The sequence below is a fragment of the Astatotilapia calliptera genome, chromosome 22 (assembly GCF_900246225.1).
Source record: "Astatotilapia calliptera chromosome 22, fAstCal1.2, whole genome shotgun sequence".
Taxonomy (NCBI): Eukaryota; Metazoa; Chordata; class Actinopteri; order Cichliformes; family Cichlidae; genus Astatotilapia; species Astatotilapia calliptera.
Genome location: NC_039322.1, coordinates 24,210,521 through 24,229,702, shown reverse-complemented (window position 1 = coordinate 24,229,702; position 19,182 = coordinate 24,210,521). Strand labels below are relative to the sequence as shown.

Here is a 19,182-nt window from a genome sequence, read left to right as displayed (position 1 = left end):
AATGATAGAATTTGTGTTTTGGATACATTCATTTTATAGCCCAATAAGTGTTCGAAGGTATGGAATAGTTGCATCAAACACTTGTCAGGATCTCGTAAAAAAACAATGACATCATCAGCAAATAATCCAATAAGATGTTTTTGTCCGGCTAGAGTTACCCCCTCCATTAAATTTGTTCTTAAGAGTAATAACTCCTGCCGATCTTTCCTGATCCATTTGAAAACCATAGGTCATTGTCCCATTGCGTTTTCCAAAAAGCAGTATCCTTTTAAACAGAGTGTGATTCTTGAAAAAGATGAATAAAAAAAGACAGTATTCTGTTGATTTGCAAACAAAAACAAAGCTTTACGCTTAACAGTGTCTCTTAAACACCTGACAATGAGAGAAAAAAATTGATATAGACAATGTGGCCTTAACACAAAATAATGAACAGTTTACTTCCCTTAGTGAACATAGTACTGACATTAACAACTTTTAGCCTGAACCTCAAAATTGTAGATAATCCCTTATGTGACATCTGTAACTTTATACCTCATCAGCGCCGGTGCTGCTTGATCCTCAGGCAAAGTGGGTGCACCTCCTTTCCCTCAATAATCACACGGACCCCGGCAAAGTGAGCTCTTTTTCCTTCTTTCCTTGCAGTGCTCTGTCAGCAGAGGACATCTTCAGTGACTCTCAGGTAGTTTTTTCTTCAGGAAGGTGTAGTTTTTAGCTTTTCTCCAGATCTGGTCGCAAGCTGATCTTGTTGAAAACCGAATGATAACCAACCTTGACTTCTGATTTTCGTTGTAGCGGCCCAAGTGATGAACTACATCAACGCTGTCCCTAAATCCTGCACTAGTCTACCCGACAACGGCGCAGCAGATGTCAAAAACCTCTGATGTTATTTCTGGAAACTGACAATCATGTTAAACATACCAACTGTACCCCAAACAAACAGAAACCTACTACTGTTTCCTTATTTTTAAATTCTAACAGTGAATTGAAGATGCTCAAAGACATTATGGAGAGTTTTATTGATCGGGGTGAAAGCACTCTTCTGATCAACAAGTTCACCAATAAGTCATCAAATGATCAATATGTTCATATGTACATCGATGGTTTTTGGCTGAACAACTATCAAAATATCTTGGATTTTATAAGGGGGTGGGACAATGGTGAACAGTTACAAGAACCAATTTCGTTTCACATGGTCATGTGGGACAGCAGCTGGCAGGAGGACTCTTCATTCCACTTCAAACATCTGGAGCCCACAATCGAAAAAAAACCCTCAAAGCCACAACTACCACGATCTTGCTGCTGATGAAGAAGAGGATGAGGCTGATGAGGTGCTTCCAATGTATCTCTGCAGGAAGTGGTTAAGGCTGAAGACCACACCCCAGCCGATGGCAGGGTCCATGTTGATGAAACCATCTAGGTTCATCTGGCACTCTGAGGGGAAAACGCAGCCCAGTATGATGACATCATAACTAAATGGTACACGCGATTACACACGCTAATAACTGGGAAGTCATATGACCTGCAGTGCATATAGGGGCGTACGTAGGGGGAGGCATCTTCCACGATCCATCAGAGTTCCTCATGTGAGATCGATCAGATGCGAAGTTCAACAGGAAGCTGTCAGCAGGAACCACACGAAACTTCCTGGCAGACAGAAGGGGAAATTGTAACTATGATGTCACTCAGGTGTGTGTAGTTTCCTGTCATGATGCTCAGCTGTGTCTTACCTGTGGTATTCTGGTCTGATGTCACTCTCTGAGCGTAAGGCTTGGGCAGCGTAAAGCTTCAGGCTACAGGGAAACGAGAGCGTTGAATCCAGATCATACACTAGAGAGTCCGATTGATCTGCCTGCAGCAGGATCACATGGTAGTCCTGAAACAACAATGTTATCTTTAATGTCATTTTGACATCATTTGTGTTTATGTCTGTGCTCTCACAGTATTAACAGTGACATCACAAACCCAGATAACCGGCAGCTCTCCGTGTCCAGACTTCTGCTTCCACAGAGGAACCTCAAAGGAGAACAAATACAGAACATCAGCTTTAGAACCTCACCTGAGATGTTTCAAAAAACCTAAAAAACCAAGTGGATGTTTTTAGAATGTGACAGAAGTTCATGTGTTATTGTAGGGTCTTTACCTAAGAATATAAAGCACCTGGAGGCACCTTTTGTTTTTGCGATTTGGTGCTATATATGTAAAACTTAAATGACAGATGTCTAAAAGAGCATGACAGGTGTTTCACAGAACCATCCTTTAATCCATTTTTTGCCACTTATCCGCATTCGGGTTACGGGGCGGCAGTCTGAACAGAGAAGCCCTCACCCAAGCCACCTCCTTTAGCTTATCCAGGGGGGCGCTGAGATGTTTCTAACCCAGCTCTGAAATGTAATTTGCCTCCTCCTAGCATTTCATGCGCAGAATAACTCACCTGGGAGTTATCCAGGAGGCATCCTTGCAGGATGTCCGGACTACCTCAAACTGGCTCATTTCAATGTGGAGGAGCAGTTGGCTGTATTCTGAGTCCCTCACGAATAACCAAACTCTATCTCTAAGAGAGAGCCCAGCAACTCTTTGAAGGAGACGCATTTCATTCAGTTTCATTTATATAGCGACAAATCCCAACAACATTTGCCTGAAGGCACTTTATATTGTAAAGTATATAAAATAATAGTTTCTTCATAACCTCTCAGACCGGTTTCCTCTTTTTCTGTATTTCTTTGGTATAGTCGTGATTAACTTAAGACGGTCCAGCCTTCATATGTTACTTTTTGTTTCTATGCCTGCCATATTATGTGCTTTTTAACCTGGTACTCCAGGAAGCAAACAATAATAGCTCAGTGGGCCCTTTCACTGTGTGTGTTTACATTCTTGGCAATCTTCAGCAATGAGCAAAAAAAGTTTGTCACAAATCCTATGCTGTCATTTCTTCCAGACCCCTCAGGAATTCCGTGTATCCGTATGCTGTTGCGTCAATCTGGACTCTAGATCATGACATTTAGCAGCTAGTTTAGCCACTTCTTGAAGTGCAAGACAGCAGTCCTACGTATTGGTTTAATATGCATGCTGAAGGATATATCCTGATCAAAAATGACTCCAAGATTCCTCACAGTGTTGGAGACCAAGGTAATGCCAACCAGAGTAAGCATATTGTTAGATACCAAATTCAGAAGCTGAAAAGTTAGAGGTCATCCAGGTCTTTAAGACATTCCTGCAGTTTAACTAATTGGTCTGTTTTATCTGGCTTCATGGGTAGATAAAGTTAGGTGTGATCTGCATAGCAGAGAAAATATGTGCTATGCCTTTTAATGCTCCTATCACATAACCCCGTGGAACTCCATAATTAATCTTGGCGACGTCTGTGGAGAGGACTGTCCATGTACATAAACAAATTGGAATCTATTACATAGATATGATTCAAACCACTGCTGTGCATTATGTTTAATACCTACAAGCATGTTCCAATCGCTGTAATAAAATGTTTCCCCACCACCTGCTCCAACTCACCACCAGACGGTGATTAATTGACATAGAGCAGCAGATCTGATGATACAATTACAAAATCCATCATCTTCATTTTAAATCTGACATTATACTGGCATTTGGTTCTCACCGTTCTCGTCTCATTGGAGATGAAGATCACAAACAGATGTTCCAGCGGTGCGGTTCTCTGTTTTCTGACATAGTCACAGAGTTTCCAGACATTTTCTTCACTGCAGAACAAGAACAGACAGAAGGGCAACAGACAGTCAGCCTGTAGGACTTCCTGAAAGTTCTGAAGGATTAGTGTGTCCTGCTGATCCATATGATCGTTTTTATTGATGGCTAATAGAAAATGTTTCACCAAGTCTTTAACTCCAATTCCAATTCCACACGTTGCTATCAAAAACATTCACTCCTCAGTCAGAACCTACACAACACAGAGAAAAACACACACCTGAGGACAGTCAGAAAAAAGGGATGAAGAACTTTTCAAACCGGAATCTCACTGAACCTGAAAAGAAAGTGCTAGTCAAAGGACTCCATTTTGCCATTTCTCCTCAACAGTTGCCCATAGTGGACCTCATCACAGCAACAGAAACCGGCATATGGATCAATTAATTATCACAAACAGAAGCAGAGCAAATCAAGATGAAAGTTTCAGCCACCCTCTCCAGTGCCAAAGTCCCTCCGTCTAAAAGCCGCACGTGTGTTTGTTTGGGAAGCAGCCAGCGGGTAATGGAGCCAGCACGTAATGGAGGAAATGAGTGTGCCGACTAGAAAAATCAACCGAGCGTGACCGAAGAGAAAACAGATGATGGTTCCAATGCCGGAGAGATTGTCAAACGGAAGAGCCATAGAAGTTCCGTAGTGTGAAGGTATTTCGGCTATTTCAAGTCTGACAAAAAACAGAGTAGCGTGCACTGTAAATTGTGCCGAAAGCAAGTCTGGAAATACAGTAAACTGGTGCATGTGTCACACTGTGCGCCACGTTATTGTTTCGGTGAAATGAATTTCTACAATACTGTTACTGTTAATTCTACTCTCTGCAGTGTTTAAATGCTTACATACACACACAGTTACTGTCCCTCCACACATACGACTCGGTTCTGCTTCTATGCCCCAGCTTTGTTTACTTTTTCCCACCGAGGCTTCTAGACTTCTGATTGGCCAACATTTCTGCACGGTTAGGAATCTAGCGCCACCTGCTGCTTTGGCATGTTCATAGCAGCGTTTTCCTTCATTTCTGCCTTTATGTGTGGACGGGATTATTTTTTAAAACGAAAACGGAAAATCTCCGTTTTCAAAAATACCCGTGTACGTGTGGACGTAGCCTGAGTCTCTGACTGGAAGCGCTAATTCGTCATTCGGCTTTTGTCAGACTAAAGTAACTGTTAAAACTGTTTGAAAAGCTAAGCTATACAACAAGGAGAGATTGAGAATTTCCTTTTAGTTCTCAGTTTATTTGATATTGACAAAAGTTAGTCAGTTTTGTCTGATCTTCTGTAAAACAAACTAAGATTTATTTTTAGAATTAATATTTTGTTTCTAAGTGGAATTGACAATTTAGTCTGTTTCGTTTGTTCTATTTTGAAACTTAAACGCTTTAGCGGCTGCCTTTTGTGTAGTTTGCAATATTTGCCTTTATTTATCTGAAAAAGTCTCATGTTCCTTATGTACATCTACCCTGTTGAACTTATTTACAAGAAAAGAAGGCCGTTGCTTCCCTGAGCATAGACCACAACATCACCAGCTGACAAAGGAAGGTGCACCGTGGTCCTAAACACAACAGATTACCATACAAAGATCACTACTCTCCTCAGTGACAAAAATACCTACGAAGCCTTAAAGCGAGACCCCACAAGCAGCTACAAAAATAAAGTTATAGCTTGCCTTCAAGACCTTGAAAAGGACAAAATCATTGAGCGCCCTTTATATCATCGCCTAAACCCAGGGGATGCCATACCCTGCATTTATGGACTTCCTAAGATCCACAAAGAAGGTGTCCCACTCAGACCCATTGTTAGCAGCATAAACTCAGCTACTTACAACATTTCAAAACACCTAGCTACCATTTTAGCACCTCTGGTGGGGACCACCACATATCACATCAAGAACTCCACCGACTTCACCGACAAGGTCCAGAAACTTACCCTGGATCCAGATGAAACCATGGTGTCCTTTGATGTAATAATAATAATAATGGATTGGATTTATATAGCGCTTTTCAAGGCACCCAAAGCGCTTTACAATGCCACTATTCATTCACTCTCACATTCACACACTGGTGGAGGCAAGCTACAGTTGTAGCCACAGCTGCCCTGGGACAGACTGACAGAAGCGAGGCTGCCATATCGCGCCATCGGCCCCTCTGGCTAACACCAGTAGGCGGTAGGGTAAAGTGTCTTGCCCAAGGACACAACGGCCAGGACAGAGAGCCCGGGGATCGAACCGGCGACCTTCCAGATACAGATACGATGTTTGCCTTTCCTGGACTGCGCCGTGCGCATTGAAGAGAATGGAAACCTCAACATTGAAGTTTACTGGAAGCCCACACACACGGACCAGTACCTCCTCTTTGACTCCCACCACCCTCTGGAACACAAATTTGGAGTAATTAGGACCCTACATCACCAGGGAGAACATGTTCCCTCTAAGCCTGAAGTGAAAAAGAAGGAACACACACATGTTAATGAAGCTATTAAAACAAGCGGTTATTCTAATTGGGCTTTCATCAAATCTGCAAAGATGCACAGAAAAGAAGATCAGGCACCAGCGAGGGAGGATAAGAAAGAAAAATGCAACAACATTGTCATTCCCTACGTAGCCGGTGTATCAGAAAAACTCCAGAGAGTCTTCTCCAAGCATGACATCCCAGTTTACTTCAGACCCAGCAACACACTCAAACAAAAACTAGTTCATCCCAAAGACAAAACTCCTAAACACAAACTTAACAATGTAGTGTATGCTGTACAGTGTAGCGAGGAATGCCCAGACCTCTACATTGGAGAGACCAAACAGCCACTTCATAAATGCATGGCACAACACAGAAGAGCCATCTCCACAGGACAAGACTCGGCATCTAAGAGGACAAAGGTCACTCTTTCGAGGATGCAAATGTTCATATTTTGGGTCCTTCACTCTAGTTAGCAGTGAGCGCAGCACACGCCACGTCCGATATGAAAGGGCCTTTCATATCAGATCAGGAGCGCTGATATAAACAAACTGAAGCAAGAGCGGCAGAGGCTGCTTGGGCTGATCCGCTCCCTGGAGAGTGACATTGAAGACCTGAAGAGGCAGATCTCTGGAGATGAAAAGACCAGTCAGGACAAGGAGAGAAAGAATCAGGAACTGGAGAAGTTTGTTCTTGAATTCCAGCTGAAAAGCAGAAAACTGAGCCTCTGCAACATGACATCAGTGTGAAGAAGGAGCGGATCAGTCAGCTGGAGGAAGAGCTGATACAAACCGACAAGAGCAATGCTCAGCTGAAGCTCACCGTCTCTGAGCTGAAGCTCAAACTGAAGACCAGAGACAAAGAGATGTACAAAGAGAGTCAGAAGGTCAAAGATTTGGAGACGCGTCTCCAGCGATTGAAATCAGACCTGGACAACTGTGTGGGCTTCATCCAGGAGCCTAAAACCCTGAAGGACAACATACAGATGCTATACGCTCGATATGTCCAGCAGACTGAAAGGGTGGAGAGAACCAATGCAGATGATACTGTTCAGAAGGCGCTGCGTCACCAGTGTGAGCAACAGGAGAGGACAGTAAATGGCCTCAAAATGAGGCTGGTCAAATCTGCAGAGGAGCACGAAAAGGTCTACACCAAAATCATGAAGGAAACATGACTCTGATAGCTGAAATCAACAAGCTGCGGAAGGAGCTGCATTTGGCCAGGACTCAGGCTAAAGACGTCAAAGATCAGCTGGCTCTCTTAAAGAAGCCCAAGAGGTCACAGCCCATCAGAAGAAGCAGCCTACCAGGAGCCCAAACAGCTAGGAGTCAGCTGATTGTCTTTTACCTCAGCAATAGCTCTGCAACTAACACACAGCAACAGATACACATACAAGAAGAAAGTTGTTAGTATGATTGTTGTATTCATTCTTAATGTAAATTGATAATGAATGTGTGGATTTGTATGTTACCATAGCAATTTACTGCAGAAAACAATCATATTGATAAAGGTTTGATCACTGACCTGTTAAAAAAATAAAAAATAAATGAAAGGGCCTTTAAAGAAGATGGGGCGATAGTCAAACTGACCAGCAGATGTCACTGTGGACATGGGTTTCACATTTTTTCGAAGCCTCGATACAGTTCGGTTGTATGTTTGTTGATAACCTGATATTACCACTGTTTAAAGGAGGATTATTATTCCTTTAAATGTTCTTGTGATTTTTATTCTCTCACTGACAAATTTAAAGAAACTGCGCTAAAAATTAAACGGAAATCTGAACTAGCCAATCATTGTAGTTGCAGCTGCTTTGACCAGACGTGTGTTTACAATTCTCAGGAGCCAAGTAATGTTCTGACACAGAGCCTGCACGTCACCTGTTGCAGGTATGTCGAGACTCACCAGTAGCAGCTCGTGTACACGCAGTCCTCTCGCGTCGGAACGAGTCTCCGATTCATGATCGGGTGTTACACTGAAAGAGCTCCAAGGGAAACGGGCTGACGCCAAATCCGCTAAGGAAATGGGACTTTCAAATTAAAAGCATCGACAAAGTAACAGTAAGACTGGGGTCTAACTGCTAATTTCACTTCGCTGCCGCCACAAGAAATTAGCTTCAGTGCTCCCTTATTTACCTCCTACATTAGTGACACTGCATCCTTCATGAAAGGAGAACACCGTTTACAGCAAAGCACTATGAGAGAAACAAACTGACCTCTGAACCTGTTAGCTAGCTTAGATTTTCAGAGAATAACTACTTTAGCAGTATACAGTCCCCATTCACTCAGGAGTTATCCTTCTGCTCAGCACCATAAATCATCAGAAAAGACTTGTTTTTCATTAAATCTCTTAGAAATTGTAATTTTTGTAAACATCTGCACTGCAAATTTCTCAAGTTTTAATTAGATTTTAGATCAAATACTTCATCAAACTGAACTGAACAAATCTGTTCATATCATATTGATTATACGGTGAACTAAAAACTACATGAGTGAAATTTTCTCACTGAAATATAAATAAAACACAGACAGATCTGGATCATCACTCCAGAAACTAATTCGAAACAAGCTAATGAGCAAATCTAAAACTAGAATAACTGTGGTGAGATGGGCGGAGTTCACAGGGGGTCCAGGCTCCTCAGCTAACTCTGTAAATATGGCTGTCATGATATCTGAACTTAACATCTTAAACCTGATCGATCACCCACAAATAGCCAATTATGCATGTTTTTATTCATCTTTAATGGCCCTAGACAGGAAAGGGATGTCACACTGCTGATCAATATCAGCTCCTTTCACCAGACTGACAGCGCGCACACGCGCACACGCACACACACACACACACACACTCAAAAACAGTTCAGTTTATTCAAAAAGGAACTGACATCACAGCAAGGAGACCAGTGAGGCAAGGACTCATGGTGTCACATGTTAAGACATTGTGTCTGAAAGTAAAAACATTAGAAAAACGGCATCTGTGGTTGCTAAGCATGTTGCTATGTGAAGAGGCAGATAGTAGCATCAGCGCCAGAGGAGAAGACCCAGGGTTGCGTGGGGTGAAAGGTCACATCCAGAACACCAAGATCATGAGTCATCACATGACCTCTGAGGACTTTCACTGGGACGATGAGTGGATTCTGCAAAAGGTCACTGTGGAGGTAGGAAGGAGGGGTTAGAGTGTAACTGAGAGGAGGAAAAATGTGTGTGTGTGTGTGTGTGTATTACTTGTAAACAGTCCCGTGACAGACTATCACTGAGCCATCATCCGACGCCGAGGCAAACAGCGGGTACAGTCTGTGATAGGCCACACCCCTCACTGCTTTCTTATGGTGTCTGCAGAGAGAAGGTGATCCATACCACATGATAAATGATTAAAAACAAACAAACAAAAGAAAACAACATCTGATCAATATGTAGTATTCAAAAATCAATGATGACACACCAATGTCAGCGTCATGACTGAGTACACATGCTTTGAGACCACTCTGAACCAATCACAGCTCTGATTTGTTTGAGGTGAGACTCAGGTATGGTCTTTGTTTGCTCAGCAGGATTTAAACTCCTCACCTTCCTGGTGCACGTCTGACTGAAATCTGATTTCCTGAACTGCTGCACCTGCTGGACTGTGAAGGCACTGCAGATCTTTCTTTTTTTTTTTTGTCAATTTAAACAATGCTGCTTTATGTACAAATCAGCTCTGGCTATGCAAAATTCTGTTGGCATCAATGTATAAAATGTGAAAAATACAAGCTGAACACAAGAGGGAGCATTATAAAATAAAATAAAGAGCTATAATCATTTTAAAACCGGGATACCATACAAATAAACTACATGGCAGTTCTGAATAGAGTAATTCACACTTTTCTTAGGGTTTAAATGTAAACCAGACACTTCAGAAAATATGTGGATTTTATTGATGACAAGAGGGATTTGTTCTGACCTTTTGAGGAAAACTGTAGTATCATCTACCAGCTGAGTGCTTAGGTCTATACATGTGACATTGTGATTTTCATAACAGTCACAGCTTGTGTGACTGTTGCGCAGTGGTTGTGGTTTCATTGTCAGAGTTAGGCACATCAAATGTAGCAGATATGAATTATTTTAGATTCATGCACTGAATTCCACTTTCATACCAGCTGTATAGTGTCTAATATAAAGAGAGCATAAACAGTGATGGTAATTACCCAGGACAACTCAAACTCACAAAACACTTGTTAAATTTAGGTGTGTAAAGAGCAGTAAACCTCCAAATCTGTAATTAATCTTAAAAATATTCACTTGTTAACTCTTAACCCACCTGTGCTTTCCCTTTACTCAGCATTGATGCAGCTGTCTGTGAATCTACTTAATTTATAACTTCTGACAAAGTCTAGTCAAGCTGTGTTAGATAATCACTCTAACAACACCACCTTCTGTAGGGGACTGCATAAACCTGCAATATTTGTAACCTTGAGAGTTACTAAGTACAGCCACCATTTGAAGAAACCCTGACCCCCATTCTGGAGATCAGGTCTGAACGAAGACAGGAGCACTCAAGGTCACCTGTAGCTGACCAAGACATTGCTTCCATTGTAACAATTAACAAAGTGGTAATGTTGACAGCTCATGTCTAAAAGGGTTAAACTCAGATGATCAGAGTGACTGGCAGGTACGTACCGGAGCATCTTGTAGGGTTTAGTTGACAGATCGAGGTCAAACCAGCTCAGCTTACAGTCATAACTCCCACAGATCACATGATCACCTGCAGACACACGAACAGACAGGTGGGACAGCTGTGAAGAGAATACTGCTCGTATAAATACAAATGACTTTAGGACGAAGCAACTGCGGCGAGCGAAATGACCATTGCGGCGGGTTTATTGGAGCCTTTAAGACTTGTGTGTGGGGGACTGGGGTGCGGTTACCTCCTGGATGGACAGCCATGCTGGAGATCCACTTGGAGTTGGTTTGGAGTTTTTTAGTCATTTCTTGTTTGACGAGGTTGTAGATGCGGATCGAGCGCTGTGTGGCCACAAAGAAATAGGGCCTGATTGGGTGGAAGGATATGCACTGGACCAGGCCTTTGTTCCTGCTGAAGGGGTTCTGACTCCGCCTCCGGCTCAGCTGGTGGATATACACCTGCAGGTGGCTTGTGTTATCTGGCATCACTGATGCTAGGTAGTCTCCTTTAGCATGCCACACCACCTGGTGAACAGCCTGCAGAGATCAACAGCGATTAGGCCAGATGTGGATCAGAGTGGGGGGGTTTAAAAACAAATGAATAAATCAACCAATCAGGTGGTTTTCTCACTTTGGGGTGTTGGATTTTGAGGCGGAGCCCCTGGTTTAGCTCTTCCCCCTCAGCCTCGCTCCAGACAACAGACCCATTTCCTTCTGCTGGCTCCTCCCCCTCCTGCTGGGCACTGAGGAGTCGTTCTGACGACAAGATGACCTGTTTATCTGCCAGAGAGGGAGACAGGATCAAGACCACAGAGTCCCTGAAACCAGAGAGAAACAGAGGGACAGGATCACATCAGTGGGAGAGGAGGGAAGAGTTTAAAATCCTGCTTGTTTCTAGAGTATTTAAAAGTATAATGGGAGGCAGATCCTTAAGCTTTCAGATCTCCCTCTGTGGAACCAGCTCCCAGTTTGGATTCAGGAGAGAGAAACACTCTACTTTTAACATTAGGCTTAAAAGTTTTCTTCTTGATAAAGCATATAGTTAGGTCTGGATCAGGTGACCCTGAATCCTTCCTTAGTTACGCTGCAATCGTGCTCATAAAGTTGGATGTCCACAACAACAAAAAACCCAGTTTAAACCATCATTAGAAATCACTGAATTAAATTATTAATACATGCTCTCTTCCTCATATGACATATTTATCCCCATCTCGCTCCAGGGGTTATGTGATTGATGGGATATTCTTTGTATTACTGTAGGACAGGGGTGGGCAACCACAGGCCTCGAAGGCCAGTGTCCTGCAGGTTTTAGATGTGTCCTTGATCCAACACAGTTGATTCAAATGGCTAAATTCTCCAGAGGCTTGAGAACGAACTAATCATGTGATTCAGGTGTGCTGACCCAGGGTAATATCTAAAACCTGCAGGACCTGGAGTTGCCCCCACTGCTGCTGTAGGATCTTTACCTTAGAATGCACAGCACCATGAAGCAAATGCTGTTGTGATGTTGTGCTATACAAATAAAACTGAATGTCACAGGCAGACGGAGAAAGAGAGAGAGACAGAGAGGTGCTCACAGGGCAACAGCCAGCAAACAGACAGACGGATTTGGGTTCCAGGCAACGCTCTTCACAGCTCCGCCCACCTGGACCGTCTTCATACAACGAGACGAACAGACCTCCCAGAATCTGACAGAGCCATCATCACTTCCTGTGAACAGAGAGGAGAGAGATTACAGTCCCGCCCACACTCAATGAACCCATCCAAAGGATGCATGTTTTATTTAAACATCACCTTCAAACTGGGTTTTCAGGAAGTGCTCTGACCACAACACAGAAAACTCAAAGAAAAGAAGATAAAAATGAATATGGAGTTTAAAAAAAATTTTAAAAATCCAAAACAGGTTGTTTTTAGGAAGAATTTCAAAGACAGAGTCGTGAAAAGCATTATCATGGATACTCTGTGGCAGTACAGTCGGTCTTTACAAAACACAGACTCCTGAATCAAATACTTATTTCCTGATACTAATTCAAAGACGACTGGACTCCGCCTTTCCAATAAATACACCAAGGAAAGTGTAAATGGATAAGACCACACAGAATAAAGCTGCTTTGTGCACAGACACAATTTGAGATTATCAGGCTGAGGTCTCTGTGTGGAACTGTCATCATGTCTGGTTTTAAAACAGTAACAACAGAATGCTCATCTTGAGACTCAATCAATGAAGCTGCCTGCATCTTTTACACACTCTGTGGTGCAGGTGTGTAGACTGGTCGGTCAACAACCCTGCCTGGGATCAAACACTTGACTCTCACTGTGAGCTTTACACCACTCCGTCACGATGTCAACAGTTTCTATTGATGTGTGAGTGGGACAAGCTGAGGTTACCTGAGGCAAGCCACTGTCCCGATGGAGACACACTGATAGAGCGAACCAGACCGCTGTGACCTCGATAGACCTGAACACACAGATAAAAGATGTGAGAAAGGGTTCACCACTTTGTTTGTGTGCATGTGTTCAGGTGTGTGTGCTGTACCAGCGACCGTGTGGTGGGAAATGGCTGAAGGTCCTTTGGTTTGGGAAGTTGGGGAATCAGATCCTCTGGATTCACATTCACCTACATGCAGACAAACAGGAAATTATTTAAACTGCATGCCTAAAAGGGCAGCTCCAGCTTTAGGTAGTAGGACAGACTGAGAAAGGTTACCCTCATCTTCCTCTGTCGTGGGCACAGATAAAGGTCCAGGCAGCGCTCAAACCTCTCGTGGATGAATTGAGAAAATGCTGGAACCTGACGGAGGCTCGAGTACTTCCTTGGAACAAACGGCAACTTTCTGTCTGCTGGATCCTGTTGCTCCCACAGTGCTCGCTGCAGACAGGTGAGGTAAGTGAGGACAGACAGACGGGGGGGAAGAAAAATGTGTCTTTGAATGCAGTTCTATCTATCCTCTGAACAGAAACCAGGTGAGGCAACGCATTGACAAACCTCCTCGTCAGTAAACAGATACTCGGGCGGTGGGTTGTAGGACTCATGGTGACCAGGTAAAGGGATTTTGGGGGCGGGCAGGTGCATCTTATGTCTGGCCAGAATGGAAGAGTCTTCGCTGGCCCACAAGTTGTAATACCGCCCCCTGCCATCATCCTCTACCCGCCTGGGTTTGATCCAACCCATTTTTATGGCATGGACCAGTTTGGACACCTGCAGACAGGCAAGTCAGACAGGTGAGTGACAGACAGCTGAGAACAGCCAGGTAAGCCAAGTGAGTCAGGTGCATTACCTTCTCCTTCTCTGTGAGCGAGGGGATAAAGCTGCGTTTGTCTGCGGGTCTGTTGGTGACGGGATGAATCATCACGTCGCTGCTGAAGAATTCTACCATTGGCTGCGGAAGAGGGGTAAAGAGACAGGTAGCCAGCGTGTTCTACATTTTTAAGCCACACTCACTTCTTCTAGCTGGTCTGGGACATGTGGGGGACATGTGGTTACTAAAGGGTGGATCAAGCAGGTAAATGCGAGGCTAGTGAACAGAACCCCGGTGTCACTCTGTGAGGGCATACCTCGCACTCATTGAAGTTGACATCTCCAAACTGTCCTCTCTGCAGACGGTTCACCAGCTCCACCTGATCATCGGACAGCACAACGTCACTTCCTGTCTGCTTGTCATGCACCGTTCTCCTGCAGACAGCAACCTGTTAGCTTCATCAGCATTCCCTATCAAACCTATGAAGAAGTTAGCATCATGCTAACTGCTCACCAGTACTCCGGGTTCTCCATCTTATCCAAGAAGTCATCAAGCTCATCCTTGTTCCTTATAGGCTTGTAGATTTTTTTCCCATCCAGATTGTACCCAATGTGAGGGAAATCTTTGTACCACTCCATAGGAATGTTCCCCACTGTGTTCCTGATATCCTGAAGAACAATGTGAGCATGAGAAACCACCACAGGACGGAGAGGAGAACATAAAAGAAGCAAATGCACCAATCAGAACATGTGTAAAGAAACATGTATCCTGTACAAAACATGTTGTATTGTAGCCACTTTAACAGGAACACTGACAGGGATTTGTCTTAGTTATGCTCACATATATCACAAGGCAAATGTTGATTATGTTAAATTTGGTTATGGATTTAACAGGAGCCAAAGAAGAGAAGCCAGTATGGGAGAAATATACTCTCTCTTTTTAGTCCCTGTAAGTTTTCTTACTGTAGCATTTTGGAACGATTGAAGGCTTTTCACGGAGCTTTTAGGACATCCTGATAATAATGAATTACAATAGTCCAACCTAGAAATAATAAATGCAGGAAATAGTTTGTCAGCATCACTTTGAGACAGGATGTTGCTAATGTCAGAGCTATTGAATAAAGCAGTGTTTAATGTGCAGGAAGGACATAATTTTTTTGTTTTGGTAAAACACCGGTCCTGTCTGGCAGGCATGATCCGAATGCGTTGTTGTACCAAATACATTTGTTTTCACAAAAACAGCACTATGGATTCTCTGAAGGCTCTCTTGTTAATCTTTTTTCTTTTAGTATTAATAGTATTATTTTTATGGATATTATGTTAGGTCATGGCCAGGTTGGTAAAAGACAGAAGAAAGCCGCTGAAGACCCAAGGCCACACATTCAGATGACAACCGCGTGTCTACTCCAACCAAGGAACTATGGACAGAGCTCCCACAGTCAAGGGTAGGTGTGACAGGGGCCAGAGGCAGCGGGTGGATGGCCAACCAGCACAAGCTATGGGTGGGCCCTAAATCCCAGACCCCTTGAGAACGACACCTGGGGGAGCAGGGATTCTCATCACAGCTTTTTCAGGCTAATAAAGGTCAACATCGGGTGAAACAGAGAACTCTGAGCTTCACCAGGAGCAAAAATCTCCCAGCTTTTTATTAGTGTACATGTGGCTAAAATTGCATACAATACACCAGACAAGCATAAGAAAAGTAATGACAAGCACACAAATGAATAAGTTTAGATCACCTCTTCATCTGAAGAATCGTGTTCATACTCATGTTTCTTCTTTTCTTCACTCACTTCTCCCTCTTTTTTTTCCTTCATCTACAGATGGAACAAAGTTCAGGTGATGTTCTGCAGCAGAACACTGAGGACACTTTTAACAGCAACCAATCAGCAGTCAGACCAACACAGAATTAAAACCCCTCTTATCTGCTTACACTTTACCTTGTCGTCATTGTCATCAGATCCCTCTTCCTCATCGTCATCAGATCCCTCTTCCTCCTCAGAGTCACTCCCAGAATCCTCCAGTCCTGAGTAGACACTGTCCTCGCTATCTGATAAATCATCATCCTTATCTTCATCAGCAGGTTTCCTGTTAAAGTTGAAGATCTGAGAAGGAAAACCCAGAATTACTCAATTAAAAAACCATCAGTTTTTTGCTGAGATTTCCAAGAAGAGTGTAATTAAAGAGCAGAAAAATAAAACCTATGAATCATTCGCACAAGCTAATAGCATGTGCGAATGATTCTGTGAGTGATCTCACACACACTTAAATCAAACAATAACCAGCAACTAAAACCAAAACATGTCAAATAAGGATAAACTTATGTACTCTACTCAGGATTGACGTCACTCTGTGCAACCCTAACCGTACACATGTACTCTGACACACTACCTGCTGCAGTGCTCGTTCCATCACAGTATGTCTGAAGGTTCTCAGTCATCCAGGTGATCGTAGTCAAAGGAGCTTGCAAAGAAAAGCGTCTGGACTTCTTTAAGTTGCTTGAAGACGTTTCACCTCTCATCCGAGAAGCTTCTTCAGTTCTAAGGTCAAATAGAACTGAAGAAGCTTCTCGGATGAGAGGTGAAACGTCTTCAAGCAACTTAAAGAAGTCCAGACGCTTTTCTTTGCAAGCTCCTTTGACTCGTTCCGTCACAGTTTTACTGCCATTTGCGTCACTGCTTCCATGTTGGATCGTTAGCTCTGGGTCGGTGAGGTTGCTCCGACAATGCGAGTTAAAATCTGAGTTGAGGAGGTCTTCCGTTTAAAACTCCGACATTATAACGGAGCCCTAACCCGAGACTGACATCACACATGTGCACAGAGGATAGTTCTGTGTTTATTATAGAAGCAGCATCGCCCCGGTCCGGTCTCATGGCTCTGTGTCTGCTCTGAGGGCTAAACAGCAGCCTGCCCCGTGTTAGCATGCTAGCTCGTTACTAGCATGTTACCAGATCTTCATCACTTTCCTCCTGTGTGTGTGGCTCACCTGGTTCTGCTCCTCATCCTCTTCTTTACTCCTCTTCAACGCTGTTTTCCCCCCTGCTTTCTTCATCGCTCCTCTCCGGTCGCTCCACGCGTTTCTATCCTCCTCGATTCAACCACGTGAAACCGAAGGTTAGAGGTCACGTGTCACAGCTCGAGGGCGGGGCCTGCTGGTGACGCCTCGAGCTTCTGGCAGAAAGTCATAGTTACAGTGACACGACCTCTGCCGGGGAGTCTGCTGTTCTCCCCGGCTCAGATATTTGAAGTTTACGCAGCTACATTCTGGCCTGAAAATATCTTAATAGTTCATTTTGCGACCCAGAAAGAGTAATAAGGGTAATATTAAAAGGAGTAATTAAAAGTAATAAGGGTAATATTAAAAGGAGTAATTAAAAGTAATTAAGGAGTAATTAAAAGTAATAAGGGTAATATTAAAACTAAGTTGCTGCAGTAGTAGTAGTAGTTGGAAGCTGGAATTAGCTGGGCCAATCTGGGATATGGTTTTTCAATTTTGTTGTCCGGGTGGAAAATCGGGAGAAATTCGGTAGAATGGTGACACCGGGAGATTTTCGGGACGGGCACTGAAATTCGGGATTCTCCCGGAAAAATCGGGAGGGCTAGCTTGTATGACTACGTCCCGCTGGTTAGCCACCACCACTTTGTCCGTATCTGGAAGTCCCACAGGATCTTAGCTCAGTCATTCTCGACCACCTTAGCTGGCATCTCCCATTTTGACCTTGGGACTTCCAGGCCATTCCTCAGCACAGATGTTTCTGTATACTATACTCTATTGCCTGTTGTAGTGTGTGCTAGAAATTAGGACTGGGCGATGTGAGGAAAATATGAGTAATATGACTAGGGTTGCCAACTCCCTGAAAAATAAATAAGGGACACCTCGTGGCCAGGGCCGGGCGACCCAGTTGTCTTCACCCTTCCCAGTGTGGTGAATTTTCTAGCTCTTTTTTTGTGTGTGAAATTATTTTTTTTAACACTTTGACTTGAATTTGATTTAAGTAGATGTGTATTCTTTGTGATATGAACACATGTGAAACAAATGATCATTTAGCCATTTATTTTTAGCTCAAAATGACAACATTAACACATAAAACAGGTCTCTTTCTTAAACAGAAGCCTGTCATGCTTAACTTTTGAGAATATAAGTAAATATTTCTTTAAAAGAATTCTGTCCTGCTTAACTTAAAATAATAGAAAACAATAGAAAGAAAAATATTCTTGTAACAGTGCACATTTAGTGCATTTAGTACAATTGGCTTCAGTTGAGGTATTATTTCAGCTTTTCTAATGCTAATCAGCTGCTCCCGTTTGAAAACCCGCTTGTTCCCATGATTACGCATCTTAACTCATCATCATTATTCATCTATGTATTACTTTTATGTATTAGTCATCTATTTGTTGTAATCATCTATCCTTGCAGTCGTTTATTACACAAAATAAATTATATTATCACACTTCTGGCCACATAGCGCTGATATTCACTGCACATGCCCATATTAACTTTTTCCAGCCAGGTGTTTTCCTTTTCCCATTCTTCCCTTTCTCTGAGGGAAACAAACATTGCTGCTCTAACGCTGGGCTTACACCGTGCGATTTTAGGCCCATTTTGAGCCGATTTTTGAGTGATCGGACCGATTTTGGCCTTCATCGTGTAGTATACGTGGGGTAACGAGAAGTGATTAACACCTCACGACCAGCTCCCGATCATCAATCGCTCGTGAAGGTGTCACCACAGGCGCTCACACTGCTCGCGCGCAAACACGTAAACGCCGTGAAAAAGACGGAGCAGCACAGCAGTGCAGCGTGTGATCTGGACACAAGCGATGGAGGCACTACTTGTAGAACTTTGAAAAGCTCATCCGAGCCTTTTCGATGTGGCCTCACAAAATTATCACGACCACAACAACAATGGCGTGTCCAGCGGGGTGGCCTGGGGGGGCACAGGCCACCCCCCAAACCAGACTGGCCACCCCAGGTGCCACCCCAAAGGCAAAACAATAAAATTCAATCAAATATCAAATGTCCGATTATGTTTTCACGGTGACGCTCAGATATCCGAGTGTAAGTGAATGCAGCATCGCTTCTGCGCTATGTGCATCACGTTAGCAAAGGTAGGAGAGCCAAGCGCGAAAGATGGC

The 19,182-nt window shown here is 43.4% G+C and overlaps 3 protein-coding genes across 4 annotated transcripts in view; all 3 read right to left on the bottom strand.

Moving 5' to 3' along the window:
- Positions 1-19,182, bottom strand: part of LOC113014589 (ubiquitin carboxyl-terminal hydrolase 29-like) — a 264,900-nt gene that overhangs the window by 117,874 nt on the left and 127,844 nt on the right. The gene's annotated exons all lie outside the window — the stretch shown is intronic.
- ntaq1 (N-terminal glutamine amidase 1) lies at positions 998-8,543 on the bottom strand. 2 transcript variants are annotated; one of them, XM_026156249.1, is made up of 6 exons: positions 8,057-8,524; positions 3,614-3,713; positions 1,963-2,013; positions 1,728-1,873; positions 1,520-1,644; positions 998-1,431 (listed from the first exon to the last, which is right to left on the bottom strand). In XM_026156249.1, exons 1-6 carry the CDS (start codon positions 8,110-8,112, stop codon positions 1,283-1,285), a joined length of 627 nt encoding a protein of 208 aa, XP_026012034.1. In that variant the 5' UTR covers positions 8,113-8,524; the 3' UTR covers positions 998-1,282. The 2 variants fall into 2 exon arrangements, with proteins under 2 accessions (XP_026012034.1, XP_026012035.1); XM_026156250.1 differs by having other exon boundaries at positions 1,290-1,431; positions 1,543-1,644; positions 8,057-8,543.
- Positions 8,864-17,256, bottom strand: bop1 (BOP1 ribosomal biogenesis factor). The gene is made up of 16 exons (XM_026156229.1): positions 17,034-17,256; positions 15,988-16,152; positions 15,787-15,864; positions 14,562-14,716; positions 14,365-14,482; positions 14,088-14,189; positions 13,796-14,008; positions 13,517-13,678; positions 13,346-13,426; positions 13,198-13,267; positions 12,387-12,519; positions 11,441-11,627; positions 11,055-11,346; positions 10,807-10,891; positions 9,376-9,483; positions 8,864-9,300 (listed from the first exon to the last, which is right to left on the bottom strand). Exons 1-16 carry the CDS (start codon positions 17,097-17,099, stop codon positions 9,147-9,149), a joined length of 2,169 nt encoding a protein of 722 aa, XP_026012014.1. The 5' UTR covers positions 17,100-17,256; the 3' UTR covers positions 8,864-9,146.